The following is a 22,551-nucleotide window of genomic DNA, read 5'->3' as shown; positions in this document are numbered from 1 at the left end:
ACAGGGCGACTGTGTGGCGCAATGCAACGACTACTTAATCTGCACGTGAGAAGCTCAGCGGCTGGGCGGCATGGTGGTGCCGTGGGTCAAGCCACTGCCTGGGATGCTAGAATCCCCCATGAGCACCAGCTCGAATCCTGACTACTCCACATGCCATTCAGCTCCCTGCTAATGCACACAGGAAAGGAGAAAGTGGACCAAGGTCTGGGCCCCTGCCACACATGCAGCAGACCCAGAGATCCAGGCTCCTGGCTCTGGCTCTGGCTCTGGTCTGGCCCAGCCCCAGCTATTGTGGATGGAAGATTCTCTCTCTCTGTCTGTAACTCTGCCTTTCAAATAAATAAATAAATCTTAAAAAAAAAAAAAAAAAAAAAAAAAAGACTGGCCTTGTGTCATACAGGCCTTGATACATTTGATAAATTTCAGATGATCAATTTCACGAGTCTATTCTTTGGGCACAATAGAACTTAAATGACAAACCTATAACAAAAAGATAGCTAGATAATTACCAAATATTAAGTTACCCATAGGTCACAGGTCAAAGAGAAACATTCTCAGGGCCAGTGTTGTGGTATAGTAAGTAAAGCTGCTGCCTGAGACACTGGCATCCCATATGGGCGCTGGTTCGAGTCCTGGCTGCTCCACTTCTGATCCAACTCGCTGCTAATGCACCTGGGAAAAAGCAGTGGAAGATGGCACAGGTACCTGGGCCCCTGGTGCCCATGTGGGAGACACAGAAGAAGCTCTGGCTCCTGGCTTCATTTGTAATTCTTTTTTTTTTTTTACAGGCAGAGTGGACAGTGAGAGAGAGAGACAGAGAGAAAGGTCTTCCTTTTGCCGTTGGTTCACCCTCCAATGGCCGCCGCGGCCGGTGCGCTGCACCGCGCTGATCCGATGGCAGGAGCCAGGAGCCAGGTGCTTTTCCTGGTCTCCCATGGGGTGCAGGGCCCAAGCACTTGGGCCATCCTCCACTGCACTCCCTGGCCACAGCAGAGGGCTGGCCTGGAAGAGGGGCAGCCGGGACAGAATCCGGTGCCCCGACCGGGACTAGAACCCGGTGTGCCGGTGCCGCTAGGCGGAGGATTAGCCTAGTGAGCCGCGGCGCCGGCCCTTCTCCGTAATTCTTTAAAAAGGAAAGGGAAGGGGCCACAGCGCCTGTCCCCACATGAATACACTGGATCCAAAGTTGGTTCTTTGATATGATTAATAAACTGGCGAGGCTTGAGAGGCAGCGGAGGAGGGAACCAAGGGCCTCCATCAGGGCCGGGAAGGTGGGCGTGGTGGCTGTGCCACAGGCCAGGCTGCCCCACAGCCGGCAGCTGCCCTACCACCATCACTGGGACTGCCTGCTGCTCCTGTGGCTCTGTCTAGCCTCGCCTAGCCTCAGGACCTTGTTCATGCTTCACGGAGAGTCCGGGTGAGGGGCCAGCGAGCCCCCTGACCCTTGATCCTTCTGCTACACTGCCCTGGCTGCCTGTGGGTAGCTGGCTGCTCCCCCCCGGCCAGTGGAGACCCCAGGCCTTCAGTGCCTCCATCAAGCCCCTTGCTCTGGACTGGTGTCCCCTGCCGCTGACATCAGAGCCGGGGGGGGGGGGGACACAGGACCACTGCTGATATTTGGGAGCATGTACTAGAAAAAGGGGGCCTTGGCCGGCGCTGCGGCTCACTAGGCTAATCCTCCGCTTGCGGCACCGGCACCCCGGGTTCTAGTCCCGGTCGGGGCGCCGGATTCTGTCCCGGTTACCCCTCTTCCAGTCCAGCTCTCTGCTGTGGCCAGGGAGTGCAGTGGAGGATGGCCCAAGTGCTTGGGCCCTGCACCCGCATGGGAGACCAGGATAAGCACCTGGTTCCTGCCATCGGATCAGCGTGGTGCGCCGGCCGCAGCGCGCCGGCCGCGGCGGCCATTGGAGGGTGAACCAACGGAAAAGGAAGACCATTCTCTCTCTCTCTCACTGTCCACTCTGTCTGCCTGTCAAAAAGGGGGGGGGGGGCTGGAACTTCCTGGAGGAAGTAACGTGAGCTCAGGGTCCAACCCAGGGCCCCACCCCAGCTCCTCTCACCTGCAGGGAAGAAGGTGTGGGGGGGCGGAGCCCCAGGAGGGGTTGCTCATTATTTCCAGGAGCTGATATTAATGCATCCGGGCACACACACACACACACACACACCCGCCCGCCAAACATCACCTTCCAACAGTGCCACCTGCAGGATCGATGCTGCCCACCTGTGAGCTTCTGGGGCACAGATGCAGGCTGGGTGCCGGACTACGGGCAGCACAGCCGCAGTTACTGTAGGCAGGCCAGGCCCAGGTGGGGCGGCCACAGGCAGAGGGGCCCATAGGGCTCCAGGTCCCTGGGGGTGTTCAGGGCAGAAGTTCCCAAGGCCCCTTACTGCTGAGGGAGCAGGTGCACCAGGGCACAGATGTCGGCCCCAGCCTGGCTAGCACTAGCGCCAGCAAATTCTCAGGAGGACACTGAGGGCTTGGGGCAGCAGCCCCATCCCCCACCTGCCCTGCCCCTGAGGGCCATAGCTCCGATCTCCCTGTGGCCTGGGTTCAAGCCAACCTCTCAGGGCAAACCATTCCCTGGCTCACTCACATCCTCCTGTGGCTCCTAGCATGGAGTCTGGACTCCCGGTGGGGTCACTTGCGGCACCTGCCTTGCTTTTTTTTTTTTTTAAGATTTATTTATTTATTTGAAAGGCAGAGTTACAGAGAGGCAGAGGCACAGAGAGAGAGAGAGAGAGAGAGAGAGAGAGAAAGGTCTTCCATCTGCTGGTTCACTCCCCAGATGGCTGCAATGGCTGGAGCTGGGCCAATCCAAAGCCAGGAGCTTCTTCCCTGGTCTCCACGCAGGTGCAGGGGCCCAAGTGCTTGGGCCATCTTCCACTGCTTTCCACTCCACTATGTTACTTCTGACATGGGCTAGGCAGGGAGGTAGTGAGGGACAAGGAGCTGACAGATGGCCACCTGCCTTCCTGCTGCAGCCCCGCACTGCTAAGGCCCCGCCCCCTTCTGTGTCACGCCAACATGGCTGCAGGCTTGGCATTCTTCATCATGCACCCGAGCCTCACCCCCCATCACACCTGAGTCACTGGGAGGGCCACACCCAGCTCCACGTGGAGCTGCCACACCTTCCTAGCAGTTCCTTGTGCCGAAGCCCCACCCAAACCCTGGCCATTTGTATATTCAATGAGGGCACCACCCACCTCTCCATAAAGGGCCGTCCTGAACTTGGGTAGGGACAGTCGCCATGCCGCCTGCAATCATGGCTGAATATGTACCTTCCTGCCCTTCTGTCTGCTCGGCTGTGGATTCTTCTCTCTCACCAAGAACTTGGAGTTAACCCAGCTGGGGGCCCCACCCCAACACCTGCACAGCCTCAGAGCGCCCTGCTCCCAACCTCTGTCCATCTGCTACAGATTTCCCTCCCACCCTGTCACCCCAGCTCCAAGGCCCGGCCACCTGGGTCGAGGGCTCGTGCCTACCCTGTGTGTGTGTGTGTGCTGATTTTAGTGGGACAGAACTGGAAATTCATTCATATACCTCGTGGTTCCTTTCTTTGGGGGTAACCGGTTGTGGGTGGTGGTGTAGGGAACCAATCAGCCTGCTCCTGGCCCTGCCGGAGCCACCAGCATCCACCGTACCACGCTTTGCTGGCCAGCTTCTCTGCGGCCCCTGGGCCTTTGCACATACTGTCCTTTGTCTGAAATTTGTTCTTCATAGATAACACCATTCACTGATTTCCTGAGACGTGATGCCTAATTTCCCTGATTAGATCAACCCCCGTGTGCCTTCAGTTGGGACTCTGACTCTACCTTTTTTTTTTTTTTTTTTAAAGAATTTATTTATCTTCACTTCCTTTGAAGGCAGAAATAGAGACATAAGAGATCTATCCTCTGGCTCACTCCCATTCAGCTGTGCTGGTCCCGCCCTCCACTCTGCGAGCTCTGCCCGGTCTAGCCCAGCACGGTGCCTCGTGTCCAGTGAGCCCTGGCAAAGACTGTGCGAGTGGACAGGCAGGGACCCAGGCCGGGACCTGGCGGAGCCTGAACGACATTCCTTTGGGAGGAGGGCTGTGGTTTCCCCAAAGGACCCGGACCGGGGCAGTCCTGCGCCCCTCGCCGGCTTCCCAGGCTCGCACACCCGGGCAGCAGCGCCCCGCCCTGTGCCGCACGGGAGCCACCCGCGGCCCCTCCACGGGGCTCCGGCCTTTCCGCCCACGGATCGCGCTCCGCACAGCGGGATCCAGGCCCCGCAGGTGCCGGCAGGCGGCGGGCGGCCAGAGCGCTGGCCGGGTCGGCGCCCCCTCCGCGGCGGCTGCGCACTGCAGCCCAGCTCCCCGCTCAGCCCCACCCCCACGGCCCGGGTTTTCAAATTTGAAACCGGCCTCTTTTCCCGCCCGAAAGGGTGGGCCAGCGGCGGGCGTGGGCGGGGCCTCGCTCCAGCCAATGGCGCCCCAGAGCCTCCCAGGCCCCGCCCCCACGATGACGACAGGGAGCCCAAGGAGGCCTTGGACCAATGGGCGAGGGGCTCCCGGCCGGCCCCGCCCCGTCCAAGGCACCCACGTGCGGCGGCGGGGCCCGGGGTCACCAGGGGACCTCGGGCCCCCAAAGGGCGCTTCTGTGTGCGGGGCGCATCGCGCCCGCACAGGACTGACACTGGAGATCCAAAGACGGCAGAAGCCGTCGCGGAGCCGTTGGGCGAAGCGAGCGAGACGCAGCACCCCCGGCTCAGGAGCCCTCTCGCAGACCAGGCTGGACCTGGCGCACGAATGTGCCCCGCGAAAGTCCAGGCAGCCCCGGGCGGGCGGGCTCCAGGAGGGTGGACTTGCTGGCCCAGGGGGCGGGGCCGAGGGCGGGGCGTTCCCCGGGGCGGGGCGTCCCGGGGGCGGGGCCAGGCCCCTGTGTTTGTTGCGCCGTGTCAGTTACATTGTAACAAAAGTGGAGAAGCCCTAGCTCCTGCCAGCAGCCCAGACTCGCCCGCCGCCCGCTGTCTCCGACTATGGAACCGGTGGCCAGCAACATCCAGGTCCTGCTGCAGGCGGCCGAGTTCCTGGAGCGCCGTGAGAGGGGTGAGGAAGAAGCCGTGGCCGGACCGGGACGGTGACCTCACTGACACCGGCCCGGGCTGGACTTGCTCCCAGCTGCAAGGATGCACACAGTTCCAGGGCAGCAGCCGCGGGGCGCCCCCGTCCTCAACTCTAGAGCAATCTGCGGTCTGGCTGCCGGGGAGGGGTCGGGGGAGTAGTCCTGGCGCCAAAAGTCCCCGTCGACCGCGCGTGCCAAGGGGTCCAGCCCCGCTTGACGAGGAGGGGTTCTCTCTGGCAGAGGCCGAGCATGGCTACGCGTCCCTGTGCCCGCACCGCAGTCCGGGGCCCATCCACAGGAGGAAGAACCGATCCCCCCAGCCGGGAGCGCTGGACAGCGGGCGGTGAGGGCTGCGGGGAGTGTGTGTGGGGGGTGCTGGGCGCCATCTCTCATTGGGCTCCTCCTCTGCTCACTTCCTCCTGTTGCTTGCATCTTCTGGGCCAGGTATCCTGCGAGGGGGAGGCATCCAGACACTTGCAACAGTCCCCACTCCCCAAACACACATCTCTTTTTATTCCTTCAAGGACTGTTTTTGATCACCTTGGGATGTGCCAGGAACTCTGAGCAAAACATCCTGGGTGCGCCCCACCCATCACACCCTGCTCTGTCTCTCTTGGCTTCCTCCTTTCCTCTCCTCGCCTGCACACACGCTGTTCCCTCCTGTGTGAATGCCTCTCCCTGCAGCCCCACTGTTGGGAAGGCTGTGAGGTGGGGGTGGGGTGGGGTAGGTCCTGGGACGGAGGGTGTGGGCAGTAGCCGACCGCTCCTCACCCGGCTCCCTGGCATTGACAGGTCTGTGCACAATGAGCTGGAGAAGCGCAGGTGAGTCCCAGCCCTGCCCTGACCGCACTGGTCCGGTGAACCACTGTCCCCAGCCTCCCCTCCCCTCCCTGCCTCTAGCCTGCTAGGCAGGGCCGGCACTGCCCTCCAGACCCCTCCCCCTGCAGGAGGGCACAACTGAAGCGGTGCCTGGAGCAGCTGAAGCAGCAGATGCCCCTGGGGGCCGACTGTGCGCGATACACCACACTGAGCCTGCTGCGCCGTGCCAGGACGCACATCCAGGTGAGGGGCTGTCCCAAGCGTGCAGCGGGCCGGCTCGCCCATGTGTGTGCAGGGGTGCAGCGGGCCGGCTCGCCCATGTGTGTGCAGGGGGTGCAGCGGGCCACTCGCCCGCATGTGTGCAGGGGTGCAGTGGGCAGGCTCCTTCACGTGTGTGCAGGGGCTAGGAGGATGCAGTGTGGCTACCAGGAAAAAGCCCCTCTGTGTGGCTTGGGTCCTCTGTGCTTTTAATTTCCAAATCTATTAAATGGGAAGAAAAGCAGGGGTTGTGCCATGGCTTCAGCGAGTTCGCCTGGAAATGCTTATCGCTGTTGGGAGAGCTGTGACCGCTGAGATCCCGGCTTGGGGACCCTGGCAAGTCGCTGGGCCCATCTGGGCTCCCCTCTCCTCCTGTTTGACAGATTCTGTGAGAAGGTTCTGTGAGAGTCATCTGTAAGGGTCCCTTGCTCTGTAGGTTAGCCCTGGCTCTCCCCTTCCCCACCCTGCAGGGCCTCGTCTTTTGGGCCGTTTGACATGATGCTACCTTGGGGGGCAGTTGCAGACTCCAGGAGAGGGAAAGGGCTCAGAGGAGGCCCACCCCCAGCCTGCCTGGCAGGGCCCGGGCGCTTCCTCCGTGGAGCCCCACGCCCCCTGGTGGACAGGAGCGAGTATGCCAAAAGGCCGGCTCAGGCAGCCCAAGGGATTTCCGGATTAGAAGTGGTTTTGGAAACTATACTCATGGAGGACTTTGCCTACCACTCTTGGCCCTTTTGACAAAGGAAGAGCTGGATGCAGAGCCAGGCCAAGGGCCAGGTCACACGGCCGGTGCGAGGCAGGTGTGGAATCCAAGCTCAGGTTCCCAGCGTGGCCTCTTTCTTCAATGGGAATTACTGAGTGCCTGCTCTGCACCAGGGGCCTTGGCAGAGACACAGCCCGGCAGATAAACCACGGTCATGGGATGTACTCACCCTGTCCCCTGACGCTGTCCCCCCCTGCCCAGTGGCGGAACAAGTCTGGCCGGCCCATGGGCCGGGTCTGGGTGTCAGGTGGACACCGTGTGCCGATGACACGCTGCCTGGCCCCTGGGCAGGACCTAGAAATTGCTCCCTCCTTGAAGCCCCATCATCTGCTCCTTGGCCTACTTCATCCCGGCCTCCTTCTTGGCCTCTCCCAGGCAGTCTGCCATTTTGCCCTAGAATGAGCTTTACTTCCTGTGAGACGCCAGGCCCCACACAAGCCCCTTGGCTGCTGTTTTTGTCTCACCTCTAGCCACTCCGCACAGACTCTGCCCTGTCCCGGTGCTGCTGCGCCCACTCTCCCCTTCTGGTTGAATGGCTGCCCTCCTGGGGCTTTGCCCAGGAGACCTCTTGGCTGTCCAGCCACTGGAGCTTCGCGGCTGGCAGGGGTGCCCCCCACCCCCTGGGGACTGATGCCCAAAGTCTCAGGGTTCCTGGGAGGGGAGGAAGCTGCGCCGCAGTTAGACACTGGCAGCTTTGTTCGGTCTGCAGCTTTCTAACAATTTAAATTAGCTGGCAGCACTCCCAAGGCCATTCGCTGAACCAAATCTGACTTCCCAGCTCCTCTTGCACGGGGAGATCTGGCGGGCAGCGTTGGGCAGGCCCCAGGCGGCTGACCCCGCCCTTGCTCCTCCTGGTCCACAGAAGCTGGAGGAGCAGGAGCAGCGGGCCCGGCGGCTCAAGGAGCGGCTGCGCAGCCAGCAGCAGAGCCTGCGGCAGCAGCTGGAGCGGCTGCGCGGGCTGCCGGGCGCCGGAGAGCGGGAGCGGCTGCGCGCGCACAGCCTGGACTCGTCGGGCCTCTCCTCGGAGCGCTCGGACTCGGATCAAGGTGAGTGCCGGAGGCCCTGGGCCGCGTGGCGCGTTGGCGCGTGGCCGTGGGCCCTTCTGACCGGCTCCTCCCTGTGCAGAGGAGCTGGACGTGGACGTGGACGTGGAGAGCCTGGTGTTTGGGGGCGAGGCGGAGCTGCTGCGGGGTTTCGGCGCGGGCCGGGAGCACAGCTATTCGTACAGCGCCGGCGCCTGGCTCTGACGCCAGGCTCTGCCCTGGTGGCCTCGACCCTCACCTTCTGCGCATGCTGGTTTGAGCCCCTGGACAGAAACCCCTCCGAGCCTTAAGGGCTGTCTGGAGTCATCTGTTGGCACGGACTAAAAGGACCCTTACATGGGAACAGGTGCTTGGCCTACCCTGCTGCTGGCTGCCAGGCGGACTCTGGGGGTTGGAGGCGCCTGGACCTCCCCAAGCCTCTCCAGGGAAAGGGGCCTGCTTGCCCGCCCCCCTTCCAGGCCTGTTTGTAGCACTTGGCTCAGGAAGCCTCTTGAACCCTCACGTTCCTCCCGGGACATGGCACCCTGGCCTCTGTGCCTCGTGTCCTGCACAGTATTCGCATTAAAAGCCTCTTTTGTAACTTCTGCTCCTGGTCTTGCCTGATGAGGACGGGGAAAACCCCAGCCACCAGTGGCACCCACTTTGCCTGGGGCCGGCAGCACACGGCGGAGTCAAGGTTCGAACCAGCGCTTTCTGACTCCAGAGTTGGCGCGGAGTGAATTCAACAAATATTTATTGAGTGCCTGTTATGCACAGATATGGTTCCGGGCGGCTGGGACACATCGGAGGACAGAACCGAGCCCTGCCCTCATGGAGCTTACAGTCTGTCATGTTTCCCCGCCACTGATCCCTGCACCTCTGCCAGCAGCCGCCCGGGCTCGGACGCGGCTGACACCCACCCCCAAACAGCAGAGAGGGCTGGAAGTGGATTTTTAATAATAAAGTACACAGGAGGGGGCGGGTGGGGGGCTGAGCGCACTGTGTGGGGTGCAGTGGCAGCGCTGGGGAGGGCCTGGGTCCCAGCAGGGCCAGACTGGCTACACGAACTGCTGCTGTTGCTGCTGCTTCTTGGTGGCGGCCTTGTTGGCCAGGTCCTTGGCCTTTTCCGTAGCTGCCAGCGCCGTCTCCTTGGCCTTCTCCGTGGCTTCCTTGGCTGTCTCAACAAGCGTCTTGGAAGGGGCCTCACCTGCAGCGAAGGCCAGGGCCGGCTTTAGGTACAGAGGGTGGACACCCCCCCCCCCGCCTCCGGCCCAGGCTCCCAAGGGGCTGCCCCGAGCTCTCACCTTGCAGCTTGGCCAAGATGTACTCAAAGCCCTTCATAGTCTTGGTCACATTGCTTTTGAAGCGGGCAAGACCAAATTCCTGGCAAGAGACAAGGGGAGGATCCTAGAAGCCGGCTCGGACGGCAGAGGCCCGGGCCCCACAGCCCCGCTGACAACTACTCACCTGAACCGCTCTGGAGACGCCAAACAAGCTGGAGGAGACCCAGGCTTCCCGGCGGATTTCAGTCCAGCCGCTGTTGTCTGAGTTCACACAGTAAACACATCGCTCCTCCACCATCTGTGTGGGGAGTCAGACCAACCACAACCACGGAGTCTCTCACTTTACCAACGCCAGCATCAGTCTGAGAAGTACCGGTGTGAAAATAGGTTCCTCCCCATGGCGCATCCCCAGCCAGGGTCGGGGGACCAGGCGGCCACACCCCTGGGTGTCGGGAGCCTTTATGCCTCGACGCGTACGGGGTGTGCAGCCTGGCTCCCGCCGACTGCGGCCTCCTCGGAAAGAGCACCCCCCTGCCAGATGGGCCCCCGCGGTCACCGGGCAGGAGCCCAGAAAGCGGGATACAGTGCGGCCGCGCTCACCGCAGCCCGGCAGGACACTTCCCCTCTCTGGCCCTCACTTCCCTCTTTGCAGACTGGGTAAGTGAGCTGAGAAAACAAGCTGGGGAGGGGGATTCTCTGAAGCTTTCAGGGTGTTCACACGCTGCACGTGGGCACCAGTGCTGGGTGCCGTACACAGGGGCTTTGCTTGGTGCCCGCAATAGCTCTGCAGGAGCCCTCCCGGCATGCACTGGCCAGCGGAGACGCTGTAGAATGATTCTCAAGCCACGGGCAAGAGAGCACAGGTGATGTTTCCCACAATCTCTGGAGCACTCCCATCAGATGAGGAAGACACTTCTGGAGTGAGTGGGAGTGGTGTGGGGCAGGGGGTGGGGACGTTGTGGCGCAGTGGGTTAAGTCACCTGTGACACTTGCATTTCATATCGGAGCACCAGTTCGAGTCCGGCTGCTCCACTTCTGATCCAGCTCCCTGCTAATGCGCCTGGGAAAGCAGCAGAAGATGGCCCAAGCGTTTGGGCCCCTGCACTTGGGAGGGGAGACCTGGAAGCAACTCTGGGCTCCTGACTTCAGACTGGCCCAGCCCCAGCCATCGCGGCCAGTTAGGGACTGAACTAGCAGATGGAACTCTGCCTTTCAGATAAAAAAAAATGAATCTTGAAAGAAAAAAAAAAAAAAAGAAAGTGGAGCAAGGGGCCATAGCCGCTCCCCGAGGTGCACGCAAGGCCGCCATCTGATGGACGCCCACCCTCAGCATCACTCCTGCAGGCCCCACCCAAAGGCGCGTCACGCAGTTTCCTGAAACAGGTGCCTCTCCCCCAGGGCACGGCTGAGTCAGGGCAGGGGCAGGGCAGGCTCCGGGCCACCCGGTCCTCAGGAATCTGCCTCGGTTCCCTAGCCACCTGCTCCTGAGCAGTGTGCTTCGGGGGGTGGGGGTAGGGGCCCCGGGGAGGTCTCACCATCAGCCGGGCGTGGTTGATGTTCCAGGTGAAGGTGGTCATGGTCTTATTCTGTGGGTCCACTATAGAGTCCTCCAGGATGTACACCGAGTGAGCAACATTGGCAGGAAATAGTCGCTCTGCCCAGCGGGGCATCCTGTTAGTCTTGGTCAGGAGTCGACGGGACAGGAGCTTCCGGTCAGGGGTCACCTCCCGGTGGACTATGTCTTCAGTCAAGACATGTTTGCTGCAGGTGTCAGAGTGCAGGTGACCATCGGGAACCTGCCCCCAGGGAAGCTCCCCGTTGGGGTTCCCACTTGGGGCAGCCCTGCCCAGCGCGCCACCCCTGCAATCTCGCCCAGTGATCTGGGCTGTGGCTCAGACTATCCCAGGGCAAATTCCAACTGCTGCCCTACCTCACTGACCTGGATTCCTGGCTTCCCGGCAGGGCGGGGCCTCGTGACTTCCTGCACGGGCAGACCCATGGGCAAGTGCCTGACTTGCAGCCCCAAGATCCCTCCCAGGGCCCGTGCGGCCGTCTCTTCCCGTCCCAACGTCCACAGAGAGGGCCTTGGCAAACCAGTGCCCAGGCCCAGCCACCTCCCAGGGCCTTCCGAGTCCGGCCCGGCCACTTCCTAGATAAGGCCTGCTGCCCTTAAGGCGGTCACGATTCCGGAAAGCCCTATGTCGGCCTCGATCCGCGGTTCCCCTTAGCCCCATTACTTGGGGGGATCGCCCGCACTTCGATCTCGACAGGGCGGAGATGGTGCCGGGGGTTGCTCTTCCCAGAGTCACGTACCTATAGGGATTCGGGTATCGCTGCCAAAAGGCAGCGAATACTTGGTCCCAGGAACTTCGGAGCACGCTCTGGCCCAGGAAATACTTCACCATCGTTAGTCCGGCCGGGGCGGACTCAGCGTCCGCACAGCATCAGGCGTGCGGAGCCCGGGGGCACGCGGAGGCCGGGCCGGGGCTCGGCGCACGCCCGCCAGGCTCGCAGCTCAGGTCAGTCACCTCCGCGCCGCGCCCAAGCCGCTGCCCGCCGCCGCCATGAGGAGCTGGCCAGCCGCGCGCCACTTCCGGCGCGGCGGCACAGTCCACCACTTCCGGCGCCGTCCACGTGACCTCTCGGCTCCGCCCCCTCGGCCTAGCGCCCCTCCCTCCGGAGTCGCGGCGCTCGCTGCGGGTCAGAGCAGGGTTCAGGGGGGACTCCGGGTTCAGTTGGGAAGCCTACCCCGAGCGGGAGTCCCAGCCGGGCCGGCGGGCGGGCGACCCGGAGGGCGAGCGCGGGACGGCGGCGTGCGGCGCGGCCAAGGTTCGCTGGCCCGCGCGCTCGCAGGCCGGCCGGGGTCTTGGGCTCTCCGAAGATACCCGGCGCTCGGGGCAGGCAGAAGAGCGGAGGCAGACGGGGAGGACGGGGGCCGAGCTCTGGCCTGACGCGGGGCCTCGAGCGCCGGGCTAGCGCGTGGGGTTAGGGGCCGAGCGGAGGTCGGGTGTGCCTCAGGACCCCGCCGTGGGTGAGGCGGCCCCAGGAGCATGAGCGGGCCCCGCGTGGACCTCAAGGTGGTGATGCTGGGCAAGGAGTACGTGGGCAAGACGAGCCTGGTGGAGCGCTACGTGCACGACCGCTTCTTGGTGGGGCCCTATCAGAACGTGAGTGCGCCAGCTCGGGGCGGCCGCGCGGGGAGGGGCCGGCACGCTCCCGCCGACCTGACCGCCTGCCCCTCGTTGCAGACCATCGGGGCTGCCTTCGTGGCCAAGGTGATGTCTGTAGGAGATCGGACGGTGACTCTAGGGATTTGGGTAAGTTTCCTGGGCACCCCGTTCGCGAGGTCTGCAGAGGGGGGCTCTGACCTGGGCCCCCGAGGCCACTGCCCAGCCCCAGGCCCTGGTTTCCCCTTCTGGAGGCTGGGGCTTGCTTTGCAGTCATGGGGGATTCTAGCCTGGTAACCCAGGCCGGGGCTCAGTCCTCCCCTGATTTTCAGGACACAGCAGGCTCTGAACGCTATGAGGCCATGAGCAGGATCTACTATCGGGGCGCCAAGGCTGCCATCGTCTGCTATGGTAAGAGGGGTTCTGGCCTATTCCTCAAGCAAGGTGTGGGTGCCTGGCGGGCCTCAGAACAACCCCTGACCCTCGCTCGCCTTTCCTGCATGCCCCACGCCAAGACCTTACGGACAGCAACAGCTTTGAGCGAGCCAAGTTCTGGGTGAAGGAGCTGCGTAGCCTGGAGGAGGTGGGTGGCCACACCTGGCTGGATGGGGGCCTGGGGGTGGGAGCTCAGTGGGTCCGTGGAGCCCACCCTGACCTTGGCTTCTGCTCCAGGGCTGTCAGATCTACCTGTGTGGCACCAAGAGCGACCTGCTGGAGGAGGACCGGCGGCGGCGGCGTGTGGACTTCCACGATGTCCAGGACTATGCAGACAGTAGCTGCTGCTCAGCCCCTGAGGGGGTGGGATGCGGGCGGGGAGTGGCTGCTTGGGTGGGCTACAGGCAAGGTACCTGCTTGGCTTCCTTGCATCTTTGGGGTCTGGGAGACTCTGAACTGCTAGGCTCCCTCTTTGTCTACTGGATTCTCAGGTGTGAGGCTTCGTCACTTCTCTTTACAGATATCAAAGCTCAGCTCTTTGAAACGTCTAGCAAGACAGGCCAGAGTGTGGGTGAGTGCTGGTCCTGGGGCCTCGCAGCAGGAACGGGCAGGGGCACCCCAGGCAGTAGAGTAGACGAGCCCTCTGGGCCCTCACCGGCCCTCTCTTCCTGTCAGACGAGCTCTTCCAGAAAGTGGCCGAGGATTACGTCAGCGTGGCTGCCTTCCAAGTGATGACAGGTGTGTGCTCCCCCGGACCGCCTCTCAGCCGGGGCGTCGAGCCCCGCCGAGCCCCGCCTGACCCCGTCCACGGAGCTAGGTGCTAAGCTGCCACCTCTCTTTCACAGAGGACAAGGGCGTGGATCTGGGCCAGAAGGCAAACCCCTACTTCTACAGCTGTTGTCATCACTGACTCGCCACTCACCTGGCCTGGGGAATAGTGGAATTCCCCAGGGGGCTGGACCCAGCTTTTGTCTGGGCTCAGGTGGTCCAACGTCTGAGCTACCCCAGGTCCCCATGGCAGCAGAGGTGGCACCGGCCTGTGCTGGCCCATGGAACGGAGGCAGTGTGGGCTGGCTGTGGGCATGAGGAGGGCTAAGGACCGATCTGGACCCCAGGCTTCTGCCCTGGACAACACTTGTATCTGCAGATTACTTAAGTGGCTTCTGATCTGTAAATAAAGTCAGTGCACTGTGACTCACACTCAGCCCCTTTCCCTGCTGTGTGGACCCGGTGTCAAGACACCTAGCTCTGAGAGCACCGGCCTGGCCTCACTTCTATACTAAGGCTCCTCCTATCTCTTACTTTCCTTTGGAAACCAAGGAACCTCAGCCCCGGGTTGCAGAGGAGCCCTTGGAGAAACAAGAGGTTCTTTGCTGTTCTTCAGTGAGAGGCTGGGGTCGGGGCACTACAAAGCTCACCATTCCTACTAGGTGCAGAGGAAGGCAAGGAGAGCACTCAGCCTGTGCAGCAGGGGCAAGCCCTGCTTAGATAATAAGGGGGCCTGGTAGGCCTGACCGCGTCTGTCGTGCCTGGGCCTGTGAGTCAGGCCTGTTGTTCAGATCCTGAGCTTCCCAGACATTCCACAGTGTGGCTTAATGGAAGGAAAGTCATTCAGTTCTGCAAGACAGAAAGGTCTCATGGATCCAGATTTGGATCCCAGCTAGCTACTTAGAAAGGCAGCCACACACTCAGCCTGAGTTACTCCTCTGTAAGATGAGGGGGCTGCTCCCCAGCTCAGGACCGTGAGCATCCTAGGGGAAAATGAACTCTGGTACCAAATGCTCTTCCCATACTCCTCCTCTGACAGCTTCTTGCTGGAAAGGCAGGAAGCAGACTCCCGAGGTTCTCCCAAAGGTATCAGGCCTTAAAGGTCCAAGTGTCTCTGAAGGCTCATGGGTTAGGGTACCCAGGGCCAACGCTCCCTGTTCAACAAGAAGCCTTTTCGGGTATGGGAGGTGTTGCCCTGCACCAGGAGCCTCACTTTCCAACTCACTGCTTTGCTGCCTTTATGCTCAGACTGAGCCTTGTACAGTACTCAACACCTGCCTCTTAAGAATGTAAAACTTGACCAACAAGCTCTGACTCATTTGAAAAGTGCTTTGGTTCTACTTCCTTTTTAAAAAACCAATTCCTCAAAATACACTTCCTTCACGAGTGATGGAGATTTCCTGTGGAAGGGGACTGAAACTGATACCAACCACTCCCAACAAGACAGACATGTAGCCCATAGCCACGGGGAGGAAACCCACACTACTCCCCCATCAAGGGCCTGGAGGGAGGCTCAGCTCTGTTGTGTTGCCCACTGGGGAACTCTCTGGGGTGGCTTTTGTTCTCACCCCAGACCAGTCCTCTGTCCTATTAGGCTACACCTCCCCAGAAACAATAAAACAAAACACAGGGCAAGGGCCATAAGAGTAAAGTTAAACTTTACTTTACAGTAATTTTTTTCTATATACAAAGAATTACAGTACATGTTTATGGAGACTCCTAGCACAGGGCTCCCTCTTTTTCACTAGGAGTTTCACTTAACAGCTGACAATCTGTGGGGCCGGGGAGGGGGGAGGGCAGAGAAAACCGTGACGGACCTTGGCTGACCCCCGACCCCCCGTCCCCCTTTCTTAAAAATATAAAGACAGATCTCTGTCATCAGCTTGTTGCTTTGCCAAGACCTAAACAGCTGCTCTTCCAGGAGCTCCTGTGTGCTGCACTGCCCATCCAACACACCTCATCACCTGCACGCATGCAGGCAGCACCCACCGTACACCTGGACACTGCTGGCTCTGCCCGACCCTAGAGGTTTAAAGCACCCAGAACCATTTCTGCTTCTGCTTCCTGTGCTTGCCTCTTGTCCACAAAGCTCGGCTCAACTTCCAGGGTGTTAAACCTGAAGCCCTCTAACAGCCTGATGTTTTCAAAGCCATGGGAAAGCAGCTCTAAAGGAGGGCTACACAAGAGTTGAACAGGCTGTTTTTGCTTACACTTGTAAGACACATTTCTTCCAAGGCTGTGGATTTCTAATTAAAATAAACTCTTTCCACGTCCTTAAGAAATATTACTCTTCATATTCATGAGCTATAGAGGTGCTCCCATGAGACTGGAAGAGGTAGAGAGGGGCAGGAGGTAACCCAGGGAGACCCCACACCCAGAGCTCTACCAACCTGTTCCAGGCAGTGTGGACGGAGGCTTATGGACAAGGTGACCCCAGCCCTGAGAAACTCAATGGCCACCTTCATCTGGACACGGGATCTCTTCCACCTCTGGAGAATGCTGGACTAACTCCAGGGTTGGGTGCAGGCTTTGCTGAGGCTCTGCTGGGTCCTCACCTCTAACAGAGCCTGAAAAAAAACCTTTCTACATAAATCTCCCAAGTAGGAACCTGGGTTTCTCAAGTCACCAGTCCCTCAATCCATGGCAGTGCTTATTTATACCATGAAATTAGCACCATCATTACTTTTTTTTTTTTTGTATACAAAGCAATTATCTACTCTTATTTCAATTTAGCTACAGCAACCTCTGGCCCTGCTGCCCTGGCCCTAGGAAGCTCAGCTGAGAGCTAACTGGCCACAGCCAATCAAAGCCTCTTGCAGCCACCTAGCTTTAAATGATCTGGAATGTCTAACATGGAACAGCTCGGAGGTTACTCAGCAGGGGAAGGGGGCTTGAGGCAATTCCTTTCTTGCCATGATCCACAGAGCACAGGACACTGGGCCCCTCAGACCTGGCCGATAAGCCCCAAGAGGGTGACACTATTCCAAAACAAAGCCTTAGGAGAAAACCCACTTTATAGGAGCAAGTTCAGTGCTTTCCTGATCCCTCTCCACGGGGACAGTGCCAGGACTGGACCTCCTTCCTGCCGTTCTGCTCTCATGAGGCAGCCTGGGGGGGGCAGCTCCAGCGAGCAGGTGGTGCTGAGCCCGGGACAGGACTGTGAGTTCATGTCCTGACTGTAGTGCGTGGGGGATTCAAAGAATAGAAGTTGTATTTTTTTTTTTTTTTTTTAAATCAATGCTAAAGGTGTGGATCAGCACAGTGATTTACATCATCAAACTCAGGGACTTCAGGAGAAAGCAGACGTTTTTTTAAAAACGTGGACACTTTGGAGCGGTGATAGCTGTTTTGCTATTAGAATGGGTTGGCTCCACCAGGAGAAACAAATAAGGCTTTGAATGCAAACTTCAAACGTTTCCATAATTTCTTCTGACTTTACAAGCTTGCCCCTCAAAAAGCCCTCCAAGGGAGCCGGGTCGAAAGCAGGCTATCTTGAGATCCAAATACCACAGTACCAATCCTGCACAATGATAAAAGGTTTCCTTTAGCTGCCTAGTTGCACCCTCTTAGGGAAAAGGGTCTCCTTATAGGCTTGAGGAAGTCTAAAAGGGCTGGCGAAGTCACTCCCTCCCCACCTTCACTTAAGAGTCTCATTTCCAATAGTTCTGATTCTACTTCTATAGTTGGATAGTGACTGCTTTCATGATTTTAACAATCTAAAATCAGATGCCGCTGTCAGTGGACCTAAAAGCTCCAATGTCCAGCTTCCAATCCACAACCTGAGAGTCTTTCAGTGGCCCTGATGGAAGCCTGATGTCCATCCATTCAGGTGAAGAACTGACCCCCAGAACCAGGTACGGCTCACAAGCTGTTTTCCGAGGCAGGTCTGGAAAGCAGCCTCTAGTGAATGGTGGAGAATGGAGAGTGGCTAATCACGGCCCCCTTTCCCTCAGTCCTTCCTGTCTTGTGAGACACTGTCTAGATGGCCGTCTAGCCAATTACCTACCAAAGCCTACTTCAGTGAAGCTAGTTCAGGATGAAACTTCTCCACTTACATTTTTACATAGCCTGCACGCCCCACCCCCCCGATTCACAGTTTATTTCATGGAACAAAGAGCTACGGTAATTTAGCACACAACACAGTGAAAAGATGCCGACAGTGCAGTGTGGGCATCTTCTGATCACAACTACAGATGACAGGAGAGAAAAGGGCACAGGACTGGCACCAAGCAAACCCTACTCATACAACCTAAGAGATCAGGGAAAGGGACCTACTAGCTGCAGTTATATACGTATTCTCACACATGATAAATACTTAATATAGTCAACTTTCATGTTCTGGATGAATTTTCTTTAAAAATATCTTTTTCATGGTTTAAAATTCTTTTAAAAGAAAATAAGATGCTTTATGTTTTCTCTTCCTTTTGAACAAAGAGCTTTTCCTCCCTGGTGATTAGGAAGAGTTAGCATGAAAGGGGAGAACTAGGCAGGTGGAATTCACAGAGGAGATTCCGAGGTCTCAGTGAAATGCAGGGAGAGGTCCCTAAACTTGGGACAGCCCTGCCCAGCCTCGTCCCTCTGCCTGAGTTCAAGTGTCTCAACCCTAGAGACAGACTTTGGGAAATAAAAGCAGATTCTATTTTTATTCTCTCTATAAAGCGCAAATGCTTCTCTAACAACTGCTGTTCCCTCCTTGGAAGTGATGGAGTAACCGCGGTAGGAACGTGGGAGAAGGAAATCAGGACAAAATACAGAATCCTGTTGAGGGTATAAAAACCAGAGGGGAGACGCCATGGCCAGGAGATGCTGGGCCAAAAGACGGCCTATTGGCTAAAGCTGCTGGCTACGTTGGCAAAGCAAAAAGGTAAACACATTGGTCTAGGAACAAGGGCACGGGGGCAAGTGAGGGGACTAGCCAAACAGAACTTCCTGTTGGCAGTCGGTGAGCCGGGCGAATGCTAGGGCAAGGTAGCACCAACAGATTTCCCAGCCCTTGGGCCCCAGCTCAGGGCAGCAGTAACAGATAATCAGCAGTTATGAGGAGTCATCTCTTAGACAGGACATTGCTCTAAATACCTCGCCTCACTGGTCTCAAGGGAAGGGTTCTGGCTTGCCTCTGAGCTAAGTCAGCAGACAGGTGCTGTCAATGGAGAACAAAGCAGTTCTCAGGGAGGTGAAGAGAACTTCCTCCATTCAGTTGGGAGGGCAAAGGATCAAGAGAGCAGAGTAACTTTCCATCAGCATCTGGCATTCTTCCTGAAGCTGGTGTATCTAGCTCAGAGCTTGCCAGAAATTCCCTATGTCCACTGCCCGAGGCTGAAATCTGAAAGCACCTGAGTGTTTGGGGATGGGGATGGGGGGGTGGGCATGGGTTCATGTAAAAGGAGGAAAATTGGTAGAAAAGAAAGGTAAACTTGCCAATTGCCTTCTTCCAATGCTGGAAAAGCTATATTTTCATAGAGCTCAGCTCCCCCTAACCAGCTGCTCCTCCAAGGACAGATCTTCAGACACTACGCAGCCCAGAGGCAGCAGAGGCTGCCCCAATCAACAGCCCCACCTGGCCTTGACACAGCACTCCTCTGTCTGCTGGCAGACCTCTGCATGGGTGTGCAGGCCCATGCTCCACGCACAACCCAAACAGGAGACACTTACTCAACACAACCACTTGTGGTGCCACAGAGGACATTGCAAAATGAGGTTGGAGCTCTAGGGCCCCCGCAGAACTTCCTGTTATTTCCTGGTAAAAGGTTCCTGAAAACAGCCTGGGTTCCCAGGAAGGCATCTTAGGCTGACAGGGATCAGGCCTCATTTATTTCTGCATCTTGGGCCAGTGACTAGCACCTGGCCTGGCACACATCAATGCACAGGAAATCTGCACTGAATTGAAGAACATCAGTTCTGCCCAAGGGTCCATCAGGTGCCCTCAGTAGGGATCTGTCAGGCGAGGGAGATCGCTCTGAGAGCCCCTAGACCTTCCATCCTGACCAGCGGAATTGAATTCCATGTTTGACTCCAGAGTGGACTTTTTATTTTAAGTTGACCATGTAGAAGATGGAGGAAAGAGACTCAAGTCTGTCTGTTCCTTGGCTGGGGCCCACTTGGATTTCCATACAAGGCTGACACAACTGTAAGCCCCCACTGGCTAATGCCACAAGAGTTCTGAGTGTTGGTTTGGAAGGAAACAGTATCAGTGGAAAAGTGTGAGGGTAGGTCTGATTTTTAAGGGGAATAAAGAATGAAAAGATTCCTCTCCCCAAATGGTACCCTGGGGGGCAGCTTGTCTGGTTATGTGACATTGACTGGTATTACTTCTGTTCTGACTCTGCACATTTGTGATTGGAAGGGGCTTGGTTTAGAGCTGGAAGTGTATTTTGCTCTGGTTTGGGGTCTTGCCCTCTTCCAAGAGACCAGCAAGTCTGTGCCAATGTCTGTGTGCTCCCCGCAGGCCAGCAGGACTGCATCAGTGTCTGTCCAGCCACCATGGGCCACAGCCCTGCCCCTGCTGAGGTTTTCCCCAAGGCCCAGGAACTCTGCTCTGGAGTTGCCAACTTCTTCTCTTCAGTAGAGAGGGAGGCTGGGGTCTTCACAAGAGACCTGAAGGACTGCCCAGTTTTGGCAGCAAGTCCAGGTAGTTGCTGGCTTCCGGCCATCTGCTTCACCTGCTTCACCAGGCCTGGTGCTTGGCTGGGAGGTCCTGGGGTCTGCTCAGCCCCTGCAGGAGCTCTTCCTGAGGCCTGAGTTGCTGGCTCATATAAAAAAGCCTTGGCAGGCGGCTGAGAAAGAAGTCTGGCCTGGGTGAGTGATTTAACAGCTTGCCAGGGGTGCTCTGCAGGGGCTGCGGTCTTTCCAGGTGGCTGGAGAAGAGGTTCTGACATGCTGCCTTTCTCAACCACTCGTGGCATATGCCCCAGGCCTTTGCTGGCTGCCCATGAGCTCGATTCCAACACCGGCACCTTCTCATCAGCCTGTGGTGTGACCTCATGAGGAGATGCTGCCCGCTCCTTCTGGCGAGGGGTTAGGTCTATGAGATCCATCACCAAAGCAGCTCTATTTTTTGACTGAGTATTCTGGTCCACAGGCCTCAGTGCTTTTTCTTTAGCTACCAAGGTCTGGACCACAGCTGATAGTACTTTCTCAGGAGGTGGGAGTCTCTGGGACAAAGGGGCATGGGATTTGTCTGGGGGCCGCTCTGAAGTCTGAGGTTTGGGACTGCTGGTAACTAGCAGTCTGTCTGGCGGCAGAAGTCGTAAGCCAGTGGGAACTGGGGTTTTCTCCAGTGACTGGGGCCGTGGGCTGACAGCACCTATAGATTTATCCAGCCGTGGGTCAGTTGTCCCCAGAGGTCTTTCCAGTGGTTGGGGCCTGACTGAGGGTGAGGAGCCAGGGCCAGTCACTGGAGAGGGCTTGTCAGATAGCTGGGGTCTTGGTCCTGCCACTGGAGGTGACCTGTCCAGTGGCCTCTGGCTGGATGCCAAGGGTTGGGATTTGGTCCCTGACCCAGCAAGGTCTCTGACCCTATCTAAAAGCTGGGGCCTGGAGTCAGTTCTTTCAAGAGGTCTTTCAGGCAGCAATGGCCTCTGACAAGTCCCTGCCAGAGCTTTCTTGGAGAGTGGCAGCGTCTGGTTGGTGTCGGCAGGTGGCTTATCTGACATCTTGGGCCCCTGAGCAGCTGTTCCTGATGACTGTTCTGCCAGGTGAGCGCCCGGCCCTGGAGGCAATGGTACCGGGGGAGGCACATACTCACGGATCTCCCCGGGTTCCAGAGGGTTGGGCCCACAGGGGTCGTGCTCAGTACAAGATAGACGCCCATCCAGTTTGGAGATGAACAGCATGCCTTCCCGATGCTGCTTGCAGAAGGAACTGGGGCACATCTCACAGAAGGAGGCTGCTTCCTTCCCACACACATCACACTGATGCCACGGACACTCCCACTTCCCTGAAAACACAGGAGAGAAACAACCTTAGGGGGGAAAAGGGAGACAGGCCATGGCTGAGGGAAAGCTCAGGGGCGTGACTGCAGAGCCTCCCTCAAGCTGCCTGCTCTTCACTGCCACCTCTCCTTCCCAGGGAGCACAGTCTCCCCTTCTGCACTGAATGACACAGTAGGTGACAGCAGAGCCTCAAGGAGCAGCTAGGTATCACCTAAATACAAGCAGAGGAATAAATTCATATTTCTATGACCATTTCCAGCAACAGGGGACCCCTCGGACAAGCTTCCCTTAGATGGAATTTTGGATACTCCTTTCAATTTCTGCATAGTCTACTGGTCCTTTAGAGCTTTTAAATCTTCAACTGGAACATAAACATCCCAGATACCTAACTCCTGCTTATGTGGTTACTTACAAGAACAGGAAAGCACGTATAATACAACTGCAGAATGGAAGCAGATTCACCCATGCTCAATCTGGCAAAACTTGTGTTATCCCCACAGAAACAGGGGAAAAGACCCACAGCTAGCTGAGCCTTGCATGTACTACCCCACTGACACAGAAATGAGTCTACCAGCCCCAAATAAACTACACTAGATCTCACTCTGGATACACAGAGAAAATCAGGTCTATCCTGGCCCCAGCCAACCTGACTCTCAAAAAAATCCCTCATTTCACTTCCTGGCATGGACAGGTCGGTGTTATGGCCTTGCCCTCATAGTACCCCAGTTTCTATTATTTCATTTCCCTGACAAAATGCACATTAAAGGAAGCCAATTCAGGAACAAACTCCTCTCACTTCTACCCCAAAGTTCTCTTCTTTCTGCAATGTCTGGACACTGGTTATTAGTGACATATAATCTCTTCTCCATGAATGGCTCCCTATTGGCTTCTCCTTTTGTCCTTTAAGATAGATGGCATGTTCAAATCTTTAAAATCCTCTAACCCAAGATCACTACCAAAAGGCTATCAACTCCTCCAACCACAAATTCCTGGGTATTACAATTGCCAGAGACGCTTTCTCAA

At 57.9% G+C, this 22,551-nt stretch overlaps 4 protein-coding genes across 37 annotated transcripts in view; 2 read left to right on the top strand and 2 right to left on the bottom strand.

The window, feature by feature from the left end:
- The first annotated feature begins 4,903 nt into the window (after positions 1-4,903).
- Positions 4,904-8,545, top strand: MXD3 (MAX dimerization protein 3). The gene is made up of 6 exons (XM_002710426.6): positions 4,904-5,069; positions 5,326-5,428; positions 5,878-5,907; positions 6,033-6,147; positions 7,785-7,968; positions 8,048-8,545. The coding sequence occupies exons 1-6, from the start codon at positions 5,000-5,002 to the stop codon at positions 8,167-8,169; spliced, it is 624 nt and encodes a 207-aa protein (XP_002710472.1). The 5' UTR covers positions 4,904-4,999; the 3' UTR covers positions 8,170-8,545.
- A 136-nt stretch (positions 8,546-8,681) lies between these two features.
- PRELID1 (PRELI domain containing 1) lies at positions 8,682-11,835 on the bottom strand. 3 transcript variants are annotated; one of them, XM_089335127.1, is made up of 5 exons: positions 11,541-11,835; positions 10,763-10,988; positions 9,412-9,589; positions 9,249-9,327; positions 8,682-9,151 (listed from the first exon to the last, which is right to left on the bottom strand). In XM_089335127.1, exons 3-5 carry the CDS (start codon positions 9,523-9,525, stop codon positions 9,003-9,005), a joined length of 342 nt encoding a protein of 113 aa, XP_089191253.1. In that variant the 5' UTR covers positions 9,526-9,589; positions 10,763-10,988; positions 11,541-11,835; the 3' UTR covers positions 8,682-9,002. The 3 variants fall into 3 exon arrangements, with proteins under 3 accessions (XP_089191253.1, XP_017196764.1, XP_002710471.1); XM_017341275.4 differs by having other exon boundaries at positions 9,249-9,351; positions 9,412-9,525; XM_002710425.6 differs by having other exon boundaries at positions 9,412-9,525.
- Positions 11,836-11,866: 31 nt separating this feature from the next.
- Positions 11,867-14,029, top strand: RAB24 (RAB24, member RAS oncogene family). 4 transcript variants are annotated; one of them, XM_089335130.1, is made up of 8 exons: positions 11,867-12,394; positions 12,476-12,544; positions 12,727-12,805; positions 12,910-12,977; positions 13,067-13,166; positions 13,350-13,396; positions 13,505-13,567; positions 13,675-14,029. In XM_089335130.1, the coding sequence occupies exons 1-7, from the start codon at positions 12,278-12,280 to the stop codon at positions 13,559-13,561; spliced, it is 537 nt and encodes a 178-aa protein (XP_089191256.1). In that variant the 5' UTR covers positions 11,867-12,277; the 3' UTR covers positions 13,562-13,567; positions 13,675-14,029. The 4 variants fall into 4 exon arrangements, with proteins under 4 accessions (XP_089191256.1, XP_002710470.1, XP_051700429.1 ...); XM_002710424.6 differs by having other exon boundaries at positions 13,350-13,400; XM_051844469.3 differs by having other exon boundaries at positions 13,067-13,192; positions 13,350-13,400.
- A 1,209-nt stretch (positions 14,030-15,238) lies between these two features.
- Positions 15,239-22,551, bottom strand: part of NSD1 (nuclear receptor binding SET domain protein 1) — a 148,907-nt gene continuing 141,594 nt past the window's right edge. For all 29 annotated transcript variants that reach the window (XM_089335116.1, XM_089335117.1, XM_051844450.3 and 26 more), the window contains one exon: positions 15,239-21,533. In XM_089335116.1, coding sequence (XP_089191242.1) covers positions 19,903-21,533 — 1,631 coding nt within the window. In that variant the 3' untranslated portion in view covers positions 15,239-19,902. The remainder of the gene's footprint in view (positions 21,534-22,551) is intronic.

Source organism: Oryctolagus cuniculus, chromosome 6, assembly GCF_051225735.1.
Source record: "Oryctolagus cuniculus isolate XC-2025 breed Fujian yellow rabbit chromosome 6, ASM5122573v1, whole genome shotgun sequence".
NCBI lineage: Eukaryota > Metazoa > Chordata > Mammalia > Lagomorpha > Leporidae > Oryctolagus > Oryctolagus cuniculus.
The sequence above is the reverse complement of the archived record's forward strand: the minus strand, read 5'-3'. Positions and strand labels throughout refer to the sequence as shown.

Excerpts from the sequence above, each read along its gene's own strand:
- MXD3 (XM_002710426.6), top strand. The coding sequence starts at position 5,000 with ATGGAACCGGTGGCCAGCAACATCCAGGTCCTGCTGCAGGCGGCCGAG. Across the intron at positions 5,070-5,325 it reads CCTGGAGCGCCGTGAGAGGG|AGGCCGAGCATGGCTACGCG; the intron begins GTGAGGAAGAAG and ends TCTCTCTGGCAG. Across the intron at positions 7,969-8,047 it reads GCGCTCGGACTCGGATCAAG|AGGAGCTGGACGTGGACGTG; the intron begins GTGAGTGCCGGA and ends CTCCCTGTGCAG.
- PRELID1 (XM_017341275.4), bottom strand. The coding sequence starts at position 11,632 with ATGGTGAAGTATTTCCTGGGCCAGAGCGTGCTCCGAAGTTCCTGGGAC. Across the intron at positions 10,989-11,540 it reads CGATACCCGAATCCCTATAG|CAAACATGTCTTGACTGAAG; the intron begins GTACGTGACTCT and ends TGACACCTGCAG. Across the intron at positions 9,352-9,411 it reads GCGTCTCCAGAGCGGTTCAG|GATCCTCCCCTTGTCTCTTG; the intron begins GTGAGTAGTTGT and ends GCCGGCTTCTAG.
- RAB24 (XM_002710424.6), top strand. The coding sequence starts at position 12,278 with ATGAGCGGGCCCCGCGTGGACCTCAAGGTGGTGATGCTGGGCAAGGAG. Across the intron at positions 12,806-12,909 it reads GGCTGCCATCGTCTGCTATG|ACCTTACGGACAGCAACAGC; the intron begins GTAAGAGGGGTT and ends CCCCACGCCAAG. Across the intron at positions 13,167-13,349 it reads TGTCCAGGACTATGCAGACA|ATATCAAAGCTCAGCTCTTT; the intron begins GTAGCTGCTGCT and ends TTCTCTTTACAG.